The sequence below is a fragment of the Botryllus schlosseri genome, chromosome 2 (genome assembly GCF_051294905.1).
Source record: "Botryllus schlosseri isolate E-star chromosome 2, Bs_hap1, whole genome shotgun sequence".
In the NCBI taxonomy this organism is placed as follows: Eukaryota; Metazoa; Chordata; class Ascidiacea; order Stolidobranchia; family Styelidae; genus Botryllus; species Botryllus schlosseri.
In genome coordinates, this window is record NC_137237.1 from 2,265,168 (window position 1) to 2,289,287 (window position 24,120).

The 24,120-nt window shown below is 39.2% G+C and overlaps 1 protein-coding gene and 1 long non-coding RNA gene across 2 annotated transcripts in view; both read left to right on the forward strand.

The window, feature by feature from the left end:
* The window catches only part of LOC145432992 (uncharacterized), a 365,973-nt gene that overhangs the window by 32,643 nt on the left and 309,210 nt on the right, over positions 1-24,120 (forward strand). The window lies entirely within an intron of this gene.
* Positions 10,848-23,886, forward strand: LOC145432970 (tetraspanin-13-like). The gene is made up of 7 exons (XM_080309809.1): positions 10,848-11,097; positions 13,574-13,652; positions 15,271-15,359; positions 15,669-15,749; positions 17,168-17,305; positions 20,750-20,866; positions 22,113-23,886. The coding sequence occupies exons 1-7, from the start codon at positions 11,038-11,040 to the stop codon at positions 22,185-22,187; spliced, it is 639 nt and encodes a 212-aa protein (XP_080165935.1). The 5' UTR covers positions 10,848-11,037; the 3' UTR covers positions 22,188-23,886.

Consider the following 24,120-nt stretch of genomic DNA (forward strand, 5'->3'; position numbering starts at 1 on the left):
CTATACCTGGGCCGGAAAAGCACTTCTTCAGCCCACCCGTAGAGAAACGTTGGTCTTGGGTCATCCACAGGGTGATAAACCAAACTTATGGGGGTCTCGCCCCCAAGACCCCTTTGACGGATGTTTTCACCTTTTTATCCTATCAGAAAGATCAGATCTACCGGTAGAGCTGAGTGAGGTGTCACCTTCAACTTCAATTCAGAGATCTTCAATAATAATTAAACATATTCAGGTGGGCCTGTTGGGATAATTTACTTGGTTACATGTCATTATTTCGTGACCAACTGTCTCTCATATAGTGAATAGATATTGGAATCACCCAAGCGTGCTAAACTAAGAGACGCACACAATTCCAAATTGATATTTCTTCACTCGTAAATAATTTGTTCTGTGGGGTACAGATTGTCAGGACAGCGAGATTCGGTGGCAGCCATTAAGGCGCCTATGAACAATTATCGACGTTTTCGGTCAACAAAGGGCAGTCGTTTCCAGCCAAGGTTTTCTCGCTGACGAATGTTTTGGCACACTTTTCGGAGCCTCGTGTTATCCTAAAGTTCATTATGTGTTGGTGCGTTGTGGCGCGGTAATGACTGACGCTGAAAGGCCTATTTCTATAGATCACGCGTATTTCTTGAGGGAATTGCACCCAATATTCAAGACATTTAGTGATGGATAATCACGCAAGGCGCAAAAAATTGAAAAAAAGTTGGATAAAGTTTCAAAATATACTCAATAATTTATGTTCATGTTCATTTGCGAAATGAGTTTGGGCTCCGCCCCGCTCCAATTGCGGGGTTTGGGATGTGGCAGTTACGGTCCCGCACAAAATGAATAAATCGAAAACGAATGATCGCGCAAACTGTGCGGTTTAGTGAGTCAGCTTGTACTTGTCGCTTGCACGTCGTCAACTTCAAGTCAAATCGAATATGTTTCCAGCCCTAATGTCACCTCACGAAGTTCTGAATCTGTATAAAATTTGATGTTTTATTTATTTTATCAATCGACAAGCCTTCAACATATTGCACCTTTAAATTAGGGTATTAAATTGTAATGCACCTCGCGGACCGGCACCGGTCCGCGGACCGGCGGTTGCGAACCACTGACCTAGAATAAGGCTAGGTAAAATGATTCGAATACTCGAGAATTTGAATTGAGTATTGATTGCCATTATTCGAGTGGATTAGTTAGAGATGATCTTTTCGAGTGTTGAAAGTATACGCTCCATGCTGCCAAGAATTAATTTATCAACGAGAATTACAGATTCGCACGATTTTCCACTGCGGATCGCTGTAAACCTGGATTGGTAGTAGGCTACAGCATCAAGTGAAACATGTATAGTTCAGTGGTTCTCAACCTTTTTGTCTTCGCGGACCCCCTTTGGGCCATCACGGACGATTTATTATTATCGAGGGCCGAACATCGATTTCCACAAAGAAAGGTAGTGGGGAATGTAATAACAACGCGTAACGGCACCTTCGGGTATGATCGCAACATTCAGCCTATGGCACCAATACAACATCCAGCATATAGTCATTTCTATCTTACAGCTCATCTTGACGGTCTTTTTGAGTAGCGATTGTGCATACAGGAGAATATGAATTTTGCAACAGTTTTTTTCAACAAAACATCTTTGAACGGCAATATGTTCGTATCAGTATAGGTTTTAGGCAATTGAGCAATTAAAATGAGTTTGCACGGCAGAATATTTCATATCAGACGGTCATTCTGTTTATGTGAGTACCGACATTTTAGCAATAATATGAAGCGAAAGTCCTTCGCGATTTCTCTAATTAAAAATTAAATAGTATATTCATATTGAAATGAACCCGAATATTTTCGGCTGACACTCGTCAGGGGTAATCGTCAGCAACTAGTAGAGAATTGGAAAGAACATTGTATATCAACAATCGTATCACAAAATATGACGTCACCAGCATGAAATTCTCTACTAGTTGCTGACGATTACCCCTGACGAGTGTCAGCCGAAAATATTCGGGTTCATTTCAATATGAATATACTATTTAATTGTATATTGAAGTTCTGTACCTCCAAGAAGCTCTTCTAATTAAAAAGAAAAACATATCAGGTTATCAGCCATTTTGCATATTTGGAGGTTTTGTGGACCCCCTGAAAATGCTTCACCGACCATCGGTTGAGAACCACTGATGTATAGTTTGAAGCTACTCAAGTTAGTGAAAATGACATTTCTCTGAAAGTCTCAAAGTGCAATGAAATACTCATGGGAGAAAAACACCGAATAATCCTTAATATGATTTAAGACTGGCATTATATAGTGTTTCAGATCGCAAAAAATCTAAATATTTGAACTTTCCGCATTCATAATCTTGTTACTACGTATTATGAGCTATATACTCAAATAATAGAATCGAATCACTCAGGTATTCGGTTTTGCCCAACCAGCTATCGAATTGCGAAAAGTCTAGCAGTTCAAAATGATTCAGTCGAATTCGGTATAGTTTAGCCCGCAACTTAAAAAGAACCATGATAATCTACCGTTTGCCCGGACCCCGGAGTCGTCTCCGAGTAGGGTGATAGCTGGAAAGAGGTGAGGCGCTGCTTTTTTCAAGACGCGTTTCGCAACGTGTTTCACGAGATGTTTCCCATACCTGCAACAGATAAAATAATACAATTTGGCATCTCCATAAGTTAGGCTTACCATACGACCTCTTTTAAGAGGATTTGTCCTCTTTTTTGACTTTTTTGAAAGTGTCGTCGGAGGACGCCCTTTTGTCCTCTTTTTTGAGATTTTGTCCTCTTTTTTGAGATTTTGTCCTCTTTTTTGAAAATTTAGGTCAGATTCAGAGCAAATTGCGAGTGATATGCCGCAAATTAGCACAGAAGTGAAGCTCCGGCGGGTATTTCGGAGTGAAAAACGGTGATTTTAGCTCTGAGCGAAAAGATGACCTTTTTTTTGTTTTAGTCATCCACCTGGCAACGTGGAGAGAAAAAAGGTATTTTGAGCTCTGAGCGGAGAAGATGACCTTTTTTTTCAGTCAACCGATCACAAAGTGGGAAAAATTCACCGGTTTTGAGAATTCTACTCCGGTTTTGCAAGTCTGAAATTTCTGAAAAAGTGTCCTCTTTTTAGATTTCCAAAATATGGTAAGCCTACCAAAGTCGAATAATACGGTGGAACCAATGATATATATACAATGATTGGAAACTGCCACGCCCCCTAACGCTGTAAGGTTTACTCCCGCCGAAATCAGCGTGTGCGCGGATAAGGTTGACTGCATACACTTCATTGAGTGATGTTGACCGTGGTGGAGTACTGCTATCACCTTTGCCGGCAGATATTTCACTGTTTTTCGTTGGTTGGTTGATTGTTAATAGGTTTTGCGAGCATAGGGAGACAGTACTGCATACTAAGGTCTAATCAAACTTCCGCCAATGCGCAATATTCAGGTACTGACTAGCTGCTTAGGTTTTTGCATCTGTGGACGAGAGTCAAAAAGCTTGGAAAATTAAGACAGATTGAGATTAGAACATTTATAAGCATCAATTACGCCATCTGATATCTTGAAAGCGAAACTGATTAAGATGCTTGTGTGATTGATCTTATTGCTGGTGGATGCCCAACCTGAAAATTCGATGAAACCCATTTAACAGAAAGCAATTTTATTGAAGGCTACTATAATATTTATAACTCATTTTTCTCACTAATAGTTGATTGATGAATAGTTGGTTGCGTCAGAATGGGGAGATAGTGTTGCATACCAGGGTGTGCTAAAACCTCTGCCAATGCGCATTTGTTTAAAGTTCCAGCAAAACGTTTTTGCACTGGAGCCAAATAGGCCTATGGATGGGCGGAAAACCTTGAGAAATTTATCAGGAGCATGCGTCAAGATCCGTGGCTGGATCAATTGTACAAAAAAGACGATTTAAAGATTTGCGAACTTCATTCGCGTCATCTGATTTGTTGAAAGGTGAGGAAATGATTCTATACTGTACTCTTCATCATTGCATAAGCACTACAGAGTGGTGGGCTACCTTGACTATATATTTTGATTCCCATGGTAGCTGACTAGTAAAACTGACAAAACGAGTTTCGATTTAATGTCTAATGCATTTGCTCTTGCGGACAAGACACAAATCGATCAATTTGAAAGTTGGAGCAATTCCAATTTTAAATTTGCCTGTAAATTAGCTAGATTGTGTTCTAATGACTTTATAGCTGTGTCGAAAACTTCATCGTGAATATTTCAGCAATGCTGTTCACTGTGATGTTTCATGTGTCTAACTGCTTCTGATTTTTTGCATTTTCAGCGAAAGAGAATATTGTATTCAGTACAACGTAAGACGGAATGGTAGGATTCGTTTTTCTTGGGGAGTCGAGACCTGTAGATGATGATGAATCAGCTACACACACTCTTCAAGTTTATGCCAGTGGCCTGGTAACGTCTGTTTCCAAACCCTTGGCATACTACGCAACAAAATCGGTGGCTTCATTTCAACTTTCGAGTATATTCTGGAAATGTGTCGGCATCTTGGAGGATTGTGGATTTCGGGTAGCTGCGTTTGTTGCTGATGGACTCAGTGGAAATCGCAAGATGTTCCAAGAACTGAATAACTTGAACTTAGAGTATCCTTACAAATGCAAAAATATATTCAACCCCCAGCATGAGATATTTTTGATTTTCGACCCTCCCCATTTGTTAAAAACCGTACGCAACAACCTCTACGCCATCCGCACTGGTGGTACGAAACTTCTCAACAAGGATGGTAAATTTATTCGATGGCGGCATTTTACGGCTGTTTGAACCGACGGAATTGAGATGCTGCAAATAGACGGATGCACATTTTCGTATGCAAAGCTTGGCAAAGATGCGGGAGATTTTTGCTGTTCAGCTTCTGTCAAATAGTGTTGCGCGTATTATGCGAGCGAGGAGAGGTGAGGCTATAGAAGCTTCTGCATGGTTTGCCGGTATTTACAAGTGGTTCGACATGAATACATCAACCAAGTTCAGCTACAACGCCGACTTGCAGTCCAGACGATTGACGCTTGGACTGGCTGGAAAATGGTTTCTCGCCTAAAATGCGAAAATGGATAGATTCTTGTGCTGAAGGAACAGCAAGCAACTGAGAAAACCAAAAAATTCTTGAGTCTCGATAACCATTAATGCATTTAATAACCCTGGACAGGTACGGTCAAATAGCAGAATCCATATTCTGCACTACAGGTATTAATGAATTTGGTGACACCTTGATATCATATAAAATTAGGGAAAAAGGCTGTTCCCCATCCTACCAATGATTCGGGCAAGAGCAAGCAAAGATGGACAAACATCTAAACAAGGCAGATTTCATCAAGAGTAGATACCGCATCATTCGGGTCTTAATTGGCCATTTTTGAGCCAACCAAAGCGAGTGTACTGCTGCATTTTTGAAGGACATCATCCAAATACTTTTCCCAAGTTGAAGATGACAAAAATTGATATCTAGCACTGTTATTGCCTAAAAAATCATAAACTGTTTTTGTTGTCCACATGGTTATTTTTCATCGATCTAGTTTTGTACAGTTGCATATTAAAGTTACTGTTTTCAAATGCATGCATGATTATTTCGGTCATATACACATGAATTAGGGATTTGAGGATTAAATTATGTATTCGTAAATGTTTAATCTGTGAAGTGTATGTATCTTGTTTCATCATTCCTCATTTCTTTACATAACATGATGGAATCCTGAAAATTCAATTCTGTATTGTAAGGCATCGAGATTTTGTGGAATGATCAATGATCATGGATAGGCGACTTTTTCAGAGGTGGGCGATGTATGCAGCGTTGCTACTGAAGTAGTGGAAGTATTGCTACAATGATTTGCTCAGGTTCAAATAGAAGTAGCGAAAATATATAAATATGTAGAGTACTTTTAAAAAGTTCTAAAATTAGATTTGGTTGTTTGCTCGGAGTCAGTTGGAAATAGTCACTTTTGAAATTGCAGGGTGAAGCTTATAGTGACTACCGCAAAAGGACCATTGAATATGTGGGTGCTATTTTCAAAACTCAGGGATATCTATTATGATGTTTATGTTTGGTGAGTAGTATGAAAACACAATCAACTGAGGAAGTGGGCAAACCTACTCGAGTACTCAAAATAACTAGAATTACTTCCCTAAAAACTACGTACGTCTGCTTGATATTTAATGATGTTATTGATGTAGCAATATGATGGAAAAGCGACACCTCAAGTTGAAATGAAGGTTGTGTCACTTGCAACAATGGTTGAACGTCCGCGACTGTGTGAACATAAGCCTCGTTGGTCGTCACAAGGCTACATCACGGGGATTGCGTATAATTGCGAGTCGTCAATGTGTGAATTGGATTTGCGATACGCGCATGACGCGCGAGATTGATCTAGTGAACTAGGTGTACGAAGTACGTGTACGTGAATCAACGTTTATATGGCAGTGGTCCGCTAGCATAATCAGAAAAAAATCCCAGACGCGAGAAAGAAATGCGCTTTTAAAGCTATTCAACACGTTAAAGCTAGTCGCCACAGATAAATATACCCAATGAATTATATATCATCGCTTGTTCCTCAAGGAAGTATTGCTGAGGAAGCCTTTGTTTACAGCACAACAGTGTATGCGATGAAGCGTGACCAGGAACACGCTGAAACGCAGAGCTCACGGTAGTTTCCAATCATTGTATATATATCATTGGGTGGAACATGTTGTTTTATTGAACTTTCAAAGCAATTTCAACTTCAAATATTGTTTTCGATTCGACTATTACTTAATTTATTCATTTCACACCATTATAAATCTTGATAAGCGATTACTCTATTCTTTTTTATTGCAAATGAGGAGATGATGCCCTTTACTTTTTAATTACTCTACGAACGATTCCTTTTACTCTTCCCCAGCGACGATGTCGTCTCCTTCTCCGCCGCCATCCGTATGACAAGTCTACTAGCAGCAGGCAAATGAAAATGAAGGCAAGTGTCAAGAGAAACCTCATGATAATTAATATCTGCTTGAGTTGGAAAATTCGTAACGAACTATTACTTCGTTTCCATGCTCGGCCGATGGGCCCATTTTCGAGAGACTCGGCCGACGAACGAGAGAATTTTGTTGCGCATTTACAGTGATGCACACCCACGTCGGCCGACTCGTCGGCCATCTAGTAAATCCTTCGGCTTAGCCCTTCGGCCATGCTGGCGCTGTGTCTTCGATTAGCTAATTGGTATTCGCTACTTACAATACACTTTTCGTATCAAATTAATCATGGCTCCACTCCGGGCGGATCTTGGACGCCTTGAGAAACCAAGAATTATGATCGCAACGGAATTCAGTAGTACCGGTACTGCTACGAATTACCCGTAGGCTACCGAAATCTTCGCGATATGATCACATACGCTGCTGCCACGATTCGAAGGTTTGCGTTCTATGGTGCATGGATACAATACAAACTATACCGCTTGACCACAAACTAGGTGAACTTATTCACATTCCCCTGGTAAGCAAATCATCGACAGGACACTGGACGTTCTTGTCTGAATCATGACGACGAAACAGTAGTACCGGTAGACTACTGGAGAAGTTACTATTCTGTGCTCGAATTATTGGACCACGATATCCCATATCTATATCCCCCACATACTAAGATATGCCACCAATTTTCATCTTTTATCCATCTTATTGTATCTTCTGTTTGTTTTAAGCAATTGGTTCATCGTGACCATTTTACATGTTGGATGCATTTCGTGTTCAAGGTCAAAGCGTGTTATTTGATTGAATGACCGCTACAAGTCTTTTCGGCTCATTCCTACCGAATCATTTATCGCAATCTTCTGATTATTATGAAATTGTTACTGAGTAAGTAAGCCAAAAACGTCATCGCGATCGCTTCGCCCACCTAGTTCGGCCAAGTCACGGTTGGGTTACGTCTGCTCATGGAAACACGGCCGACATGTACAACGCATGCGTCATGGCCTTTCGGCCGACCGTCGGCCGAGCATGGAAACGAAGTAAATATGTAATGTCTCATTGTCTCAAGCCACAATCTGAATCAAATTTATTGTTAGGTATGGTCTTGATACAAGCTTGGTAGGCTGTTCTAAACTGTGGTGTAATTTGAAGCACATGTTCCGAAATGGCATAAATAGGTACAACAACTGGATCATACTCCAGAGCTTCTTCATACAGATCTAGATATCTCTGGTTTTTGGTTGCATGTAAGGCTGACTAAATACTGAAGTCACTGGAAATTCTTTCGGCAAAGGATGTGGCGATTTCTTCAAACTAAACATACACTGCTTTTGATTATTCTCACGTCGCTGTCCGGTCATATTTATTTTTAAGCGTGCACAAAGAGAGGATTGACGTGGGATTGTTTGTATCTGGTATAATCAAAAAGTATGGTCGCAAAGTGCAGAAAGTGCATAAAAAGCAAATAGGATTCCTTTCGATCGACCAATCTATATATGAGATATATCTTATATAGTTATTGACTGACTTGTCTGCCCTCAAGATCCCAATTTGATATATCGAGCTTGCCCACCGACACCTGCAGCATTCATTTTTGTCGCTCACTTTTATGTTATCCTTTCTTTTATACGGTGTTGTGCATGCCTCTTATTTACATGCTGCATGCCAGGGTGGGTGTCTGATTAAAAGACCAATCCAAGTCGTTTCGGCATACCCCACCTCTATCTTTTCACTATATCGCAATCGTGTGGTGTATTGATTTGATAAAAATATGAATAAATGATGATGATGATGACGACGGTATAGAGAAGAGTTAGGCCATAGGACATAGTTGGGTAAGCATAAGTAAACAGATTTGCCCAAACGCTGTCACTGTATACGTGTAAGTGATCAAAACACATAACAACTCGAGTGAAGGCACAACGTACTTGAGTAATGAGTATGCTTGAAAAAAGTGCTTCGATGCTGACATTGTTTTGAAATTGTCCTGTAAAGTTACCTGCTATTCTAAACGAGGATATGATAATATTGCGAGTCGTTCCGAGATGGTAATGTAAAATAGGGTTTCCGAATGCCACGCTTGGATGGCATTTTGTTTCATTAGTTTACATTTGCCCCTGCATATAACATCGTTTCCTGTCGCCAATCGCTAGGATTAGCTTCAGTCCCTATGATTAGCCCCAGTCCATATGTTGTATGACCCTAGGTATGAGATATTGACCAATATATTCGTTTTTTACACCAAGTTCTTTTGGTAGGAAGGGGTAGCTTTTAACGAAATATATTGGTATAACGACATTTTAATAATATTCAATAAGGAGTTGGTAAACCTTACGTAATTCCCTGAAATGAGACCCGACAAGACCTTTGTGAGTCGTATATTTTGTCGTGTGAACGCAGATAACAAAATATGAAATCATACGATGTTTTGTACATGTGCTCTCTCGTGGCTATGAGAGATATGCGTATGTAATACCACGTAGAGATATTCATTCATTATTCGCTGATTCGAAAGTCCGTGGCATTGCCGTACGTGATTCAATAAAGTTACAAGTCGTGGAGACAGAAAAAAAAAATTCGTCAGTGTGATCCATCGAATACGTGTGCAATAGACAGGCTTCGTGGTACGTCAGCCAACAAGGCCGTACTGCGTGGTTACGCCGGTCCGTCGAACGCAAGGGAACACGCAGCGAATTGAAAACGCAACCTTCTGGAGTCAGATTATACAACTATAACATCTACAAACGTTCGCTTTGCGTTATACGGCACTCGACACCAGTGTTGGGATCAAGTCACTACCTTCGAGTCACGAGTCATTTCGAGTCATTTCACATTTTGACTCAAGTCAAGTCAAGTCAATCGATTTTCGAAGGTGACTCGAGTCAAGTCAAGTCAGTCGATTTTTGGAGGTGACTCGAGTCAAATCGAGTCAAGTCAAGTCAAGTCACGAGTCAAGTCAAAATTCAAGTCAAGTTGCCTTTTAGAAGTATGAAGCATGATCATGTCATTGCATTTCGCTAGGTCTCTGATTGGTTGGTCATTGATTCTGAACCGATGAACGAATATAGATTTGGATACACATGCAATAAGGGGCTGTATCGCTCACATAAACGTAGAACTGTTGAACTACGTAAGTAATTGCATAGCCTCATTTTATAGTTACGGGCCAAGATAGAGTATAGAGAAACGAATTGAGAAGATGCAATACATTACCCATTTATACATATTGATATGATACAATTCGAGTCTGCGCCAATGGTTGAGGAGTATATAAACTATATTCGATTACAATTTCAATAAAATAAGAGGTTCGGTTAGAACAGAGAATACAAATATATATTTGCTATTAAATTACTTGACTAGCCTACAAGCTCACGACAACGTAAGCTGTAGCTTCGATCACTTCGTTTGATGGTCAATATCTTTGTGAGAGAATATTGGGGGCTCAGTAAAACGCACGATCATTGAATGATCGGTCGCTCTCATGGGTTACACAAAAGTTTGGCGAACAATCCGAACAAGATGTAAGATGCAAGATAAGGTGATTTTTACTTGATGTCTTGAAATTGACTCGTGAATTTGGCTCCGAGTCACGAGTCAATCCACATTTCTGATACGCCGAGTCAAGTCAAGTCAAGTCATTTTAGCAAAGTGACTCGAGTCAAGTCAAGTCATACGAAAAAGGTGACTCGAGTCTGACTCGAGTCAAGTCATGACTCGAGTCATCCCAACACTGCTCGACACTCCGAATTGGAATCCTACCCTGGTCCACAAAAACTCACAGGATTCATGTCCGGTTTAAAATCCAAAATCCTGATCCATGGCTAGATTACGAAAGAAAGCTGAGCCATAAACCTCGTTCAAGTGTAACAGCTGTAAAATCTCTGTCTGTGAGCTGGCCGTTCAGCGTTCACTCAAGCGAGTAGCACAAATTCGTTGTATCCGCTGTCACGTGAAACAGAAACAGAAACAGAAACGTAACTTTTGGACTGCTCCAGGACTTGCTGTATTTATCAAGATAGTGTCGTATTCCTTGTAAACGCAAGCTACTGGAAATTAATCAAGGATTCAACACAAGGCTACGATGTGTGGGGGATTTAACTGCTCCAAAAATGCGTTGACAGCATTGAATGTTTTGTTCTTGGTAAGTCATAGCAGTGTAGATACATTGATAATTATAATAGATACATTATCATTATATCTAGCCTGCTCTTGGACAAGAGTGCGTAACATAGCGTTATCACGACTGGACTCTCGATTTACCCACTTTTGTACGATAATATCGTCGTCACTTTGACTTGACTCCCGATTTCCGAGTATTTCATCGCATTTTGATACATTTTCTGCAAACGAGATACGGTAGTGACAGTGGCGGCTCGTCCTATAGGGCAACTGGGGCATTGCCCCACCTAAAATTCTGTTCAATAACAATCCTTTACCATTTATAGACGCACACCAATATATATATACCGAAATCACAGCGAAAATCATATTCTTCTTGTCCTTTCGCTTGTAAATGCCCATATATAGCGAAGTCTCTGCGAAAATCGACTTCTGTTCTGTGTTTTCGCTTTGCGAATGCCTAGCCGGGGCATGCCCCGGTAGCGCTCATAAAAAGCTTTCACTGTCTATTCTCTCAAAGCCGCGCACAATAAAGAAACGGTGATTTACTCTCTCCTATTCATAAAATTACCGAGCAACCGGGGCACAATAGCTCTGTGCCCCTAAGGTGTGATGTAACAATCGTATCTATAGCTGAACTCGGTTATCGTCATATGCGTTTAGTCGACCCTTGCTGGTATAGGTCGATTTTGATGGTGTTTCACACCATCAAAACTCTTGAAAATTGGTATGTCATGTCGTGATGGTGGTCTTTAACAGTGCCCCAAGTTTCAGGGTTTCTACTTAAAGTTCAAGGTAGTGATTCCGTTTCTGAAGTTGAGTGTGTGCTGATCCGTCATGATTTGCAAACATATTTTACTCAAATGCCGGTATTGGTATCCATTGATTTTGACGATGTTCAATACTGAGATCGGTTATGACATTTGGCACGGTAAGTCTTAATGTTAGTATTGAACGCTGTGCCAAGTTTTAAGTTTGTCACTGAACTGTGTTAGTGGTAATTTCGTTTCCTAATTCGAGTAAGAGCAGACTCGTCATTTATCGCTAACAGATTATACGCAAAGCCGGTATTGGTCTCTATTGATTTTAACTATGCTCCTTACCTAGATCCGTCATAAGCTTTTGCACGGTGTGTCTTGATTTTTGTATCGAACGCTGTGGGAAGTCTCAAGGTTGACACTCAATGATTAGGGCAGTAATTTCGTTATCATGGTCGAGTATTGGAGAGATGTGCTTCGATCTGACACTTTAGCCTACGACGCATTGCGGATTTCACGCAAAAGCCAGTGTATCTGCGGTAACGTTAACTGAGATGATGATATCATTCTCAGTTTGCATTCAAATATTTATTTTGATATTATATTCTCCAATGTCAATTTCACCGTGAAATTGTGGCCTTCAAGCCATTTGCTTACAACCCCCTGTCAAGCGCGATAGCTATTTCGTTTTCGATGGCGGCTAACAGCTGTTCACTTGATCAGCCTATTCCTCAGTAAATTTTACGCAAAATTCGGTGTTGGTCTGTTCGCATTAATTTTGACAGTGTACCATACCGAAAAGGGCCATGAGGCCACTTCTCGATGATGTCATCTAACAGTGTACTAAGTTTAAGGCTTTCATCCACGTATTTATTCGGTAATATATTTTCCAATAGCGATTTCGCAACAGACCTATCGACAGTAATAAAGCCGTATGTGTCGTGTTACAGTCTCCAGTTTCAAGGCCGAAATCTCATATGCTGTACCGAGACCGAATTTCCGAGGCCGCTATTCTTAGTTATTCAGAATGATGTTTTGATTTCAATATGACAGGCCCAATCTATGAGATAACAATTGCGTATCTGTCCGAACTCGTTGACCTTTCCAACTTGGCTTACGCTATCTCTCGAGTTATAGTCATTTCCATTTCTGCAGATAATTAGTCAGGTCTAGTGCGAACATGAACCGTGGTGAATCTTTGTTCCGTACGCCGTTTACGCAGTTACCACACTTCAAGTCTTAAGTTGCTTGTTTACGTTGAAAAACGTCATGGTAAGGAAAGGAAAGGACGTAGTTTATTTTTGTCCTTGATGTTTTTGCGGCATATACACCGACTCATGATATACATACACACGATCTGCGCATATGCATACCATGGTGACGTCATCTTGATGAAAAGTCGCTTGCAGCCCTTGCCCCACCACCCGATATTGTCACGAGCCGCCACTGGGTAGTGATCTATTTCGAACCACCCCCACAGGTGGATTTTGTTGTGCGCGGAACTGATTTTTCTCTGTGCGCAGCTTAGAGGAAACATACTCGTGAATGAAAATGTGTGACAGTTTACAAATATTCATTGCTCAACCCTATACAAGTGATACGTATTTCCGCTTTCGTCCAAGACAGCTTATAGCTGATCTGGTCAAATTTTAGTCCCTTTATAGTTAAGCATTTGACAGTTAATGAGCCGGACGTAATGAAATTTCATACCCATAGATAACTATAGATTCATGTTTTCAGCTGGTCTCCATCGTTTTAATCGCGACTGCTTCATATGCAAAAGCCGCAGGCGTTATCACAAGTATACAAATTGCTGGCGGTAAGCTTTATTTCGAATAGCGTTAAGCATAATTTACCAGACTTGGTGACACAGCATGACTGTAAATCTGTAACAAACCAGGGGAAGATCGACAAGGTGGCCAATCACACTAATTCAAAATTGCGATAGGGGCTGCCTGGATGAATGACTTTGCCCCTCCCACTGTGCAGTGTGCAGTGACCCAGCATATGTCATAAGGCGTATCTCTCAATGAGTATTGCAACTTGCAGTAAGTCTACCAGCAGACGTGCACAAACATACTGGATTATGAAAATGCAAAACTAGAACTAGACTTTTTAATACTGGTAACTAGATCTAATGACCTTTGAAAATCCGCAACTGACTAACTAAAACACAACTAAATCGATTCAATCCTGAAGCAGCTTAATATTATTTTACCAGAATGGGTTTCGAGTTCGAAGTGAGGGGTTTTAACCCCAAAAGCCCACCCCCTGGCCCTGGCTGCGCCACTCGTAGTAGTGATGACTCTGAGCTATCAATAACTGCAAGATCACACAACTGAACACCGGTATCAAGATTCACGCCAAACAATGTGCTTTCAAGTTCTTCGACTACTAAATATTTTAACGTGCAACTAGACCTAGAACTGCTAGAAAAAAAACAGTAGTTAGTTGATCGTCAACGAACTAGATAAGTAGTTTGTACAAGTCTCTCTATCAAAATAGCTCTATGTTAGGGCTGTTCAAAAAATAACTTTTCCTTCAGATTTCACTGGCTACTTGATAAAATTGTTAGGTTGGTTAAAAAAAACACTGCACACCAGCTTTGGCTCAATTCCAACCACTAGAAGCGAGATTCTTGCAGTAGAAAGTTTTGAATCTATCATTAAAAAAAAAAAAATTCAAAATTTTTCTGTCGACCCCATAAAATTGTTAGGCTGTCATTGCAGATGATGCACACCAAATTTGGCTCAATTCCAACCACTAGAAGTGAAGTTATTGCAGTAGAAAAATTTGGATTTGAATAAAATAGTATTTACAGTGACTAACCCTTCAAATATTTATTATAAAATCATGGAATGAGAAATTTTTGTACTGCAAGAATCTCGCTTCTACTGGTTGGAATTGAGCCAAAGCTGGTGTGCAGTGTTTTTTTAACCAACCTAACAATTTTATCAAGTAGCCAGTGAAATCTGAAAGAAAGGTTATTTTTTGAACAGCCCTAAGTTCACATTTTTAAGAAGTTAAACAGGAATGCATCAATATCTTCACCATGTAGCTCTGACACTGTCAACCAATATGCCGTGATTCCAGCAAAATTATAGTCACTACTCCCCATATGTGGGATATGCATTTTGGAGGCTGACAATTGAATTTGTGGTGTTTGAAGTTGAAGCTCCACTATTATCTGTGTAAAAGATGTGAATATAGTACTATAGTAGTATTCTGTGTAATTGTGTTGCTTTCAAAATATGACCACCATTCTCTAATGGTAATTTTGTGAATGAAGGCTTACCAACTGCATGAGTTATCACGAAGTAACACCATTTCTAGATTTTGAACAGCTCAACATTGTCAAATACCATGTCCTGCACTTTTTTGCATGCTATGACAGGCCAATACTGCAGTGGTTAAAAATATCAATCCTCTGTTTCCAGGTGTCATCGCTTGCGGATTATTTCTCTTCGTGATTTCGATACTCGGTCTCGTTGCCGCATCGAAACATCATCAAGTTTTACTGTTTTTTGTATCCTTTTATGCAATTTAGGCTCAGATTCCACCAAGTTACCTTGGCTGTCTCACTTAGATTCACCATCCTTTCACAGTGGAAAATATTACCGAAACTATAATTCTCGTTGATTAATTAATTCTTGATGCAAGGTTGATATAATTTCAGTACCAGTACTTGATAGAAACGTATCTCACAACTCGACTCGAATCATTAGAATTAATACGCTCTGTTCAGATTAGAGTAATCAAGTCATTGTGCCCAGCTAATGGTATCACTAATTCTCTCAAACGTGAGTTGCTGAAATCCTTAATGTGAACATTCCAGTATTTCGTGGTTCTCTTCCTTCTTTTTCTCATCCAGTTCTCAGTCTCCATCGCTTGTCTGGCTCTGTCGAGGGAGAACGTGGTGAGTGCTATTTCAAATTCTTGATCGGAAGTAGCAACAGCGATTGTCACTAATGTAAAGTGCTACTGTTTCCGAGTACTGGGTTTCGCCTACTTGTGGTAATTACTTGAGGTATGTTGCTAGATTTTTTAAATACTTCCACGTCTACTTCACAGTTTTTATGCAAAAGTATTTACTTTTTATGCTTGTGTTTTCGTCGAGTAGAAGTTTTGGGATATGCGCGTGTCTCTGTTACGAGTTGGATTGTAATGACAAGCGGGCGGAAAAACCCCTCTGTCTTGCAGTAACCGAATATACTATTACACCTCAAGTGGTACAAAACTTCAATATATACAGTTGGATAATATCTCTTCGGCTGAAACTCGTCAGGGGTAATTGTCAGCAAGTATCGTAGTAGGGAATTGGAAAGAACATTTTATATCATCGGGTTTATTTCAATATCAATATAGGCCTATTCTTCAAAGAGCTTCTTGGAGGTACAGAACTTCAATACGCACTTTAATAATATATTCACATTTGAATAATCTCGAATATTTTACGCCGACAAGCGTCGGCAAGTAGTAGAGAGATTTTTAGGTTAAACAACATGAAGTTGATTGTTTCGCATTAGTAGAAAATTGGAAAGAACATTGTACATCAACGTTCGGACCGCAAAATATAGCATCCGTTTGCAGTAGTGTCGGTCATTTTTCATTAGTCACGAAGATTGATCTGCAATTTCGAAGACGGCTCCCTTTCTCCCTGAGCTGTAAGTCCGTGACCCGCGAGCAAATCTACTTTTTGAAACTACTTACTTCAGTACTTTTCAGATCTGCCTTTTCTGCTTGCGCTTGAAGTAGTTTTGACGTGTCTTTAAGATTTATACTATTTCTTTACCAGTAATTTTTTAGTGACCACCGCGGTTGAGTTCAAAAATAACTTTTTTTTTCAAATCACACTGGCAATTCGATAAAATTGCTAGGTCGGTTAAAGAACGCCACACACCAAATGTAGTTCAATTCCAACCTGTAGAATCGAAGCTATTACCGTTATCAATTTAAATTTATTTGAAAGAGAAAAGTAATATAATATAAATTATTACTAAAAATAGTACTATTTCAAATCCAAACTTTTGTACTCCAACAACTGTACCTCTGCCGTATCGAGTCAAATTAGCTGCAGGCCTACACTGTTTTTTCGACAACCTAATGGTTTCATGGGGTTGACAGTAATGACATTTTTTCATTTTTTTTCGACAGATTTTTTACCTCTAATAGCTTCACTCCTACTGGATGGAATCGAACTAAATTTTGTGTGCAGCGTTTTTTAGCCGTTCCAACAATTTTATCGGATAGTCAGTGAAATTTGAAGTTCAAAGTTATTTTTAAACAACCCTACATTACGCGAATGCCTCTACCATTGACACGGTTCTTTTTCAGGATCAACTTGTCGGTGGCATGTGGGCCAATGCGGAGAATAACACTGTCGTGAAGCAGTCCGTCCACGATGCCGAGGTGTCCTTTGCATGCTGCGGATGGAATAAAGAGTTACCTGCCAACCGGACAGCATGTGTCAACGTAAGTGTTCCGTTCAAAATGTGCGCCGTGAAGGCTGATCAGACTTGGACAACTAGCTAACCCTAGTGGTATAATTATACTAACTAGATTGAAATGCTGGTAATGTAATTCTAATTTAATTTGTGAAATATTTCTCTACTCTCATTTATAGTCAGATCTAATTCCTAATTCTAAACCTAATTGTCAGTCTCATTTCCTACGAGCATGAACTCTAATTTTCTAGGAAGCAAACTTGATTTTTGTTGTATTTTTTCTATTCAGGGATTTGATTCAATTTTCAAGTTTTCGCAAATTCAGTAATTGTAATCTGATCTGCTAAAAAAACTGTAGCCTACGGAAGGAGGTCGTGTATAATCTAAAATAGTACACTGTGCTCAAGCGCTGTATTCACCCCGGTTATTCGAAATTTCACACTGGTGAGGTCATATTTTGTGATGCGATTGTTGATCTACATTGTTCTTTCCAATTCTCTACTAGTTTCTGACGATTACCCCTGACGAGTGTCAACTGAACGTATTTGGGTTTATTTCAACATGAATATATGCTGCTATAGTTCTAATTATAATCTAATTTGAAAATGCTGAAAATTTTCTAGTTGTTCAACCCCGCTCAATGAACAGCTCAGTCTAGACTAGTGAGTCCTACAGTGGGCACCATCGCCCCCCTTGTGGCGTTTCCAAGTGTGAAGGGAGCCCTGAGACTAAATAAGCGCCGTGTAGGTTTGGAAAACAACTGCTGCGTAGTGTTGAAACGATTGACGAATAAAGCGGCAAAACGCACAGTAAGAAATATGCGAAATGGTTTCAGTCGAGGCAATTCATGGTCATAGGTCAATCCAGACTTTGGCCTTTTCAATCGGCTGTCCCTGAAAAGTCCATTGTTTCTTGACAATGTTGATCCTGTCCCTCAATGGGATGATGCAGCGATAGAGACAATGGATGGGAAGCGCGGTTCACTGTGTGTTGTGAGAACTACGAAGTATTTGAATACTTATTGCCGCAAAGGGATGCGAAGTATTTTAAGGAACGACTGCCTTGCGCACTGTTACTCTCTCTCTCTCAAACGATTGTGAAATTTTCAAAAAGTTGTGCAACACTGGTCTAGACCGAAATGTTTCGCCTTGTTCAATGAACTCGTTTGCGGATCGAAGATGTCTTCAAAGAATATGCTGTACTCCTGTCAACATAAATCAACACTTGAGATATATTTAAGAGATCGCAATCATGCATGGTATTTTTATTTACACGCCTGTTTGCTTTGTTGGTTTCTTGACTTCTCATTCAGTTTGCGCAGAGACGCTATGATGTACTTTGATTTGTCAACAATGGCAACATATCGGGTGTACCGTAATCGGATCATTCTTTTGCGGTCTTTTTAGTCGAATCCGTGCGGAAACGGAATTTTCGTTAATGATAGCGGCGAAAGCCTGAACTATTTCGATCGACACTTCCAAATTGATACGGAAACGTACTAACAAGACTAGAGTTCGAAATTATTTCCTAAACTCAAAGTTCGCAATGCGTGATTTCATGTCAATGGTCGTTTTGATTGAGATATAGGTACCGTCAACTGAGTTTTGTAATCTGATTTGTGAAACTTTTTATGCTCCAATTTTAGTTTCCATTAATTTCTGGTTTCCATGAAAATGCTACAGGTGAATTGTATAGTGCGGAACGAGCCAAGATTGGCAGTACAGACGTTTGTCGTTTTCATGCAACTTGGGAGAATGATCTATGACTTGATATGAAATGAACTTTTCAGTAAATCTAATTCTAATCTAATTCGGAAAAAAACTGTAGCAGTATGTCATTCTAATTCTAGTTGGAAGTGAAATTGCAAATTGATGGTTTGTAACTACAATTCCAGTCTACATGTCATTTGGAAAGCTGCAAATTTTTCAGTCGTCCATCTCTGCTGCGGAAAAATGTTTCCGTCTTTTTGCCATAATGTCATTATGGACTGTCTCGTCTGAGGTACAACCGTTTGTTCGTATCGCCATCCACATAATTCCGAAATTAAATTTTAATACCCAATGTCCGCGATTCCAATAATTAGAGTGGAAATTTTGCGGCGTGGGCTTGATAATACACTGATATGCTGAATTAGAGTATCCTAATTGATAGACTCTTGTGATCAGAAACTGTTTATTACCGCGCGACGTAGCCTAGGCCTATAGCTGCACTGCAAATTGAGGTGCTGGCTGCGTATCAATAGCTTCCAAAAATATGACAACTGTTTCGATTTGAACAAGCAAATTGAAACAATTCAGGTTTAACTTTATAAAATCATAAAAACTTACAGACATTTTTCCGACATATCGTGTGCTAGCATAGAGCTAATGCGTGACCAAGTGTGCTCAAATTACGATTTCTGCATAAAAAAGTGATACATTTTAATCATTTCAACGTTCTCTTCTCATAGATGAGGAATGATACGTATTAGCCTAGGCGTGTTCTGTTTTCATGTGCTGTCTGATCAATTTCACTTTCACTTTGTTGACTCTGGGATGATTTGGTTAAATCTAACACGGCTGGACTCGTCTTGTGAGTAAGTAGTTTAGCAATATGCAATTGCATAACACGCTCCTATGGAAATAAACCCGAGTATTTTTGGCTGGCACTCGTCAGGGGTAATCGTCTGCAACTAGTAGATATTTGAAAAAATAAATATATCAACCCTCATATCACCAAATATGACGTAACCTGGATAAAAATCCGAACAGATGGCTTAAGCTCGATGTAATATTTTTAGATCATACACGAACCCCTTCTGTTAGCACAAATTAGGTCATCGTATTTCGATAGCGTCCACTCTAAGGCACCCAACTGAAAGTGGGAACAGTCTGTCTTGACGACACGAAATCTTTTGTCTTGATAAATTATGTACATTATATGTTTGCCAATGGCAGGATTTATGGTTGTCGCCTGTTTTCATTCAAGGCATGAATCTAGGGCGACCCTTTCGCCCTCTTTTTAATTTTCCAAATTGGATTAAATATATGGCTACACAACATTTTCCAAATCATACCCGAATTAGAATTATAGCATCGCAGCCTTTTCCAAATCGTATTTGAATTAGAATTATAGCTAAACAGCATTTCCAGATTACATTAAAATTACCTATACAGTATACACTGTACAGTCGCTTCCAAATTAGATTAGAATTAGAATCACTTAATTTGTGAAAAGTCGGAGAAATTAGATTCTAAAGAATTGTAATTTGAGAATAAAACCATTTCACAGATTAGAATTAGAGTGAAGCAATATTTCATGAATTAGATTAGATTTGGATTATAGGCACTTCACTCTAATTAGTGTAATTAGAACTATACACTACTGGAATTATTCAGGTGTTCAAGTTTGACTTCAGTTGCGATCCATTACACGCACTCATTTGCTCATGTTTCATTGGGAGAATCTAATGTGAGCAAATTACTGTCCACAGGAAATATGCCAGGGGCAAAAGGAAAAATGTGATTACTGCGATGACATCATTATCAATCGAGCCAGCAACCTGCTCGTCGCTACTGGGGGTATTGGGTTCTTCTTCAGTCTTATGGAGGTAGGTCTGACTCGTTGGCATGGTTGTCTTGGTAGTAAACATATACGATGAAAAATATCAAATGTGGGTTATCATCATGCCTGAATGACTTTTGCATGAGCCGGTCGAAACAGGGTTGTAACCAAGTCACAAGTTGATCTTACTTTTATAGTTTTGACTCGAGTCGAGTCAATTTCAATTCACCACCGAGTGAATACTGAGACCAAGTTTTATACTGTTTGTTACTGTTCAGTAGAAAAGTGTCTTTTTTTTTCGGATTCCAGGGATCCGCTGATTAAATTGTTAGGTTGCTTGAAAAAAACGTTTCACACCAAATGTAGCTCGATTCCAACAGGTAGATGTGAACGCACAGGAGTTTAAAAATTTTGAATTTATTGAAAAAAAAGTAGCAAATTTTACTGTCGACCCCATGAAATTGTCAAGTTGTTACAAAGAACGATGCTTAACAATTTTTGCTCGCACCCAACCGGTCGAAGGTAAGTTATTGCAAGTGAAAATTTTGGATTCGCAAAGATGGTTCGAATTCCCAGAATTTTTAATAAAAATCTCAAATAAATTCGTTTCTGGCTAATTCCATTATAACTTAACAGGGGCTGTAATGCATACCCTCAGAATTGTCCAATATTTACAAATGTTGTTCTTTTTTGAATTCTGGGTACATTAAAAAAAATTAGATTGAAGAATTTCCAGCGGTTCAAAAGATAATGCAATTCAAAATTATCATGTCACTAGGTGGCTCTGCACGCAAAATCTTTAAAATCCATATTTTTTGCTGTAATGATGGTAGAGAATCAATTAAAATGTCTAATTATACAATTTTGAGGCCAACGAATTCAAAAATCAACATTTTCGCTCTAAACTCGAAGAAAAAAAAGTTACGGACAAAAAAAAATTGGGGGGGAGCGGACTTGAAAATCCATGTAGGATTCTGTTTACACACAAAAAAAATTATTGCAAAATGTACTCTGAAGCAGTATGATTGATAAAAAATTGGATTTTTAAATTAATCTCTATTCCTCGAGGAAATCACGAAAAAAAATTATCTTTGCATTGAGTGATTGGTTATAATAGTAGGTGTGGTGGGCAGCAGTGCAAATCTGCTCACTGTAACTACTATTATAATCAATCACTCAATGCAAAGATAATTTTTTACGTGATTTCCTCCAGGAATAGAGATTAATTTAAAAATCCAATTTTTCAACCAGTAAATCCGTGTGACGTAAAATGTAATTCCATTTTCTTTCAGTTGCTCGGAGTTTATCTGGCCGTGCGCTACCGAAATCAGAAAGACCCCAAAGCCAACCCCAGTCAATTTCTCTGAGAAAACTGACTTCGCCTGAAACTCTTTTGATTTAGACTTGTGCACATTCTACTTTTGCTAGAGTAATACCAATTAACGAGACTGCAGTAAGCGTATGTTCTATTCCTTTTTACTGGTCCTGAGCTGTACGTGAACTTTTTGCTGTGTGGCAAGCCTGTTACGTATTCCATGAAAGATTTGATTATTGTAGATGTATTATTAGACTAAATTTTTTTTCATGCAGTAAGGTTATCTTGATATCGATGCTAGTGTCACACTATGGTTGTGTGATTTTGCCATAACTCGCAATACTTAAGAATAGGGCCAGGCTCAATGATTCGGGTACTTGAATCTGAATTGAGCATGAATTTTAATGACTCGAGCCGACTGGTGACAGATTTGTTTCTAGTGCTGATATTATACGCTGCTTGACAGTCGAGAGAATTCGGGGTTCCATACTAGTTTCTACTCTTTAGTCAATCGGGCGTGATCAACTCATAGTATTGTCACAAAGTGCAATGAAATCTGCACGGTCAAAAAATTCCAAATTATATTTAATGCAACGTAGAATTGGCAGTATCATTAAAGCATATATCAACTTCCACGTCATTCATACTGTTACGGTGTCCAATACTCAACTCGAAGTACTCGATTCAGAATGGAATCACTCGGGCATTCTAGTTAAGAATGGCAATGGTACAGGGAACAATATCCAGGAGCTAAATTATTTTTGGAACGTAGATATTGTGAATAATTTCACAATGGATCAGTTGGTATAATACTGCGACATCATGCATAAAAGTGGTGTATGCACAAGTTGAACCACTGTAACAACTGTGTTAGTGTCTAGTGGTCTACAGTTGTGAAATTAATGTTTCATTTCCAATGTCTATTGCATCAGCACAGATTGGTGGTGATTTTTATCAATTTTTCGGATCTTGTATGGGATTATGTATCGAAATACTAGTGATTACACAATTATCGGCCGTGGGTAAGTTAAGTGTGTGAACTTCATCCTGGGTAGCAATATGCAATGTCACATTATTAACTGTCCTGACAGTTATCAGTACTCATACTAGGGCTGGGAAAAATGATTCCAGTGCAGTGAGTGATGACGTTGACAGAGTACAAAAAAAATAAACTCCTTGCCACTTATTTGTAGTTCAAGGAAATGGTCGTGGTCAAAAGATGCCAAATAATTTATTAATGTGATGTGGAACTGGCATTATCAGATTCTCTGTGGAAGCATAATAGGTACTTATTTGAACTTTCCATGTCATTCAAGCTGTTGTTATATCACCAGAGATATCTACTCGACGGCTAATACTCGGGTGCCCAGCCCTAGTGCTTACGTCATGTGAGTATAAGGCCAACATACGTCTTATCTGTGATACACCATCACATCACTTCAAATGTGTATAAGTATCCGTAAAGTTTCCTGGCTCTATGACATTGTCTGCTTCTATGTAGCCGTCGCTGGATGTGAGGGTACCATGTTTGAATGGATATTTCCTAGCCTATCTCTAAATGTGTTATATTCTACGGTCTCCAATGGGTGTTTTACTGGATTTTGCAAAGATATGTACAGTGTTTATTACCTGGCATTTGTTGACATTTATTGCATGATACGCTAGGTATCGGTAGAAATCTGATTGTCTGTCGTGAAATCGATATTTGGTATTCAAACACTTGTAGTTCCAATAAAATATGAAACACATGATTCCGTGTGAGTACATCGCATCGTGGGGACTAGTTAAAATAAACCGGCAGACATATATAGAAATGTGCGCAGAGCTGGTCAAAGTAGTCAAGAAAGCTGCTCAAGTAGCGACGAAAAAATCTACTCAAGTACGAGTAGAAGTAAGTACTTTTTCCGAAAGCCACCTAAAACTACTAGAAGTAGAAGTAGAATTTACTGACTTTACATCTACTCAAGTAAGTAAGTAGTTTTGAA

Excerpts from the sequence above, each read along its gene's own strand:
- LOC145432970 (XM_080309809.1), top strand. The coding sequence starts at position 11,038 with ATGTGTGGGGGATTTAACTGCTCCAAAAATGCGTTGACAGCATTGAAT. Across the intron at positions 11,098-13,573 it reads CATTGAATGTTTTGTTCTTG|CTGGTCTCCATCGTTTTAAT; the intron begins GTAAGTCATAGC and ends TCATGTTTTCAG. Across the intron at positions 15,360-15,668 it reads ATCAAGTTTTACTGTTTTTT|TATTTCGTGGTTCTCTTCCT; the intron begins GTATCCTTTTAT and ends TGAACATTCCAG.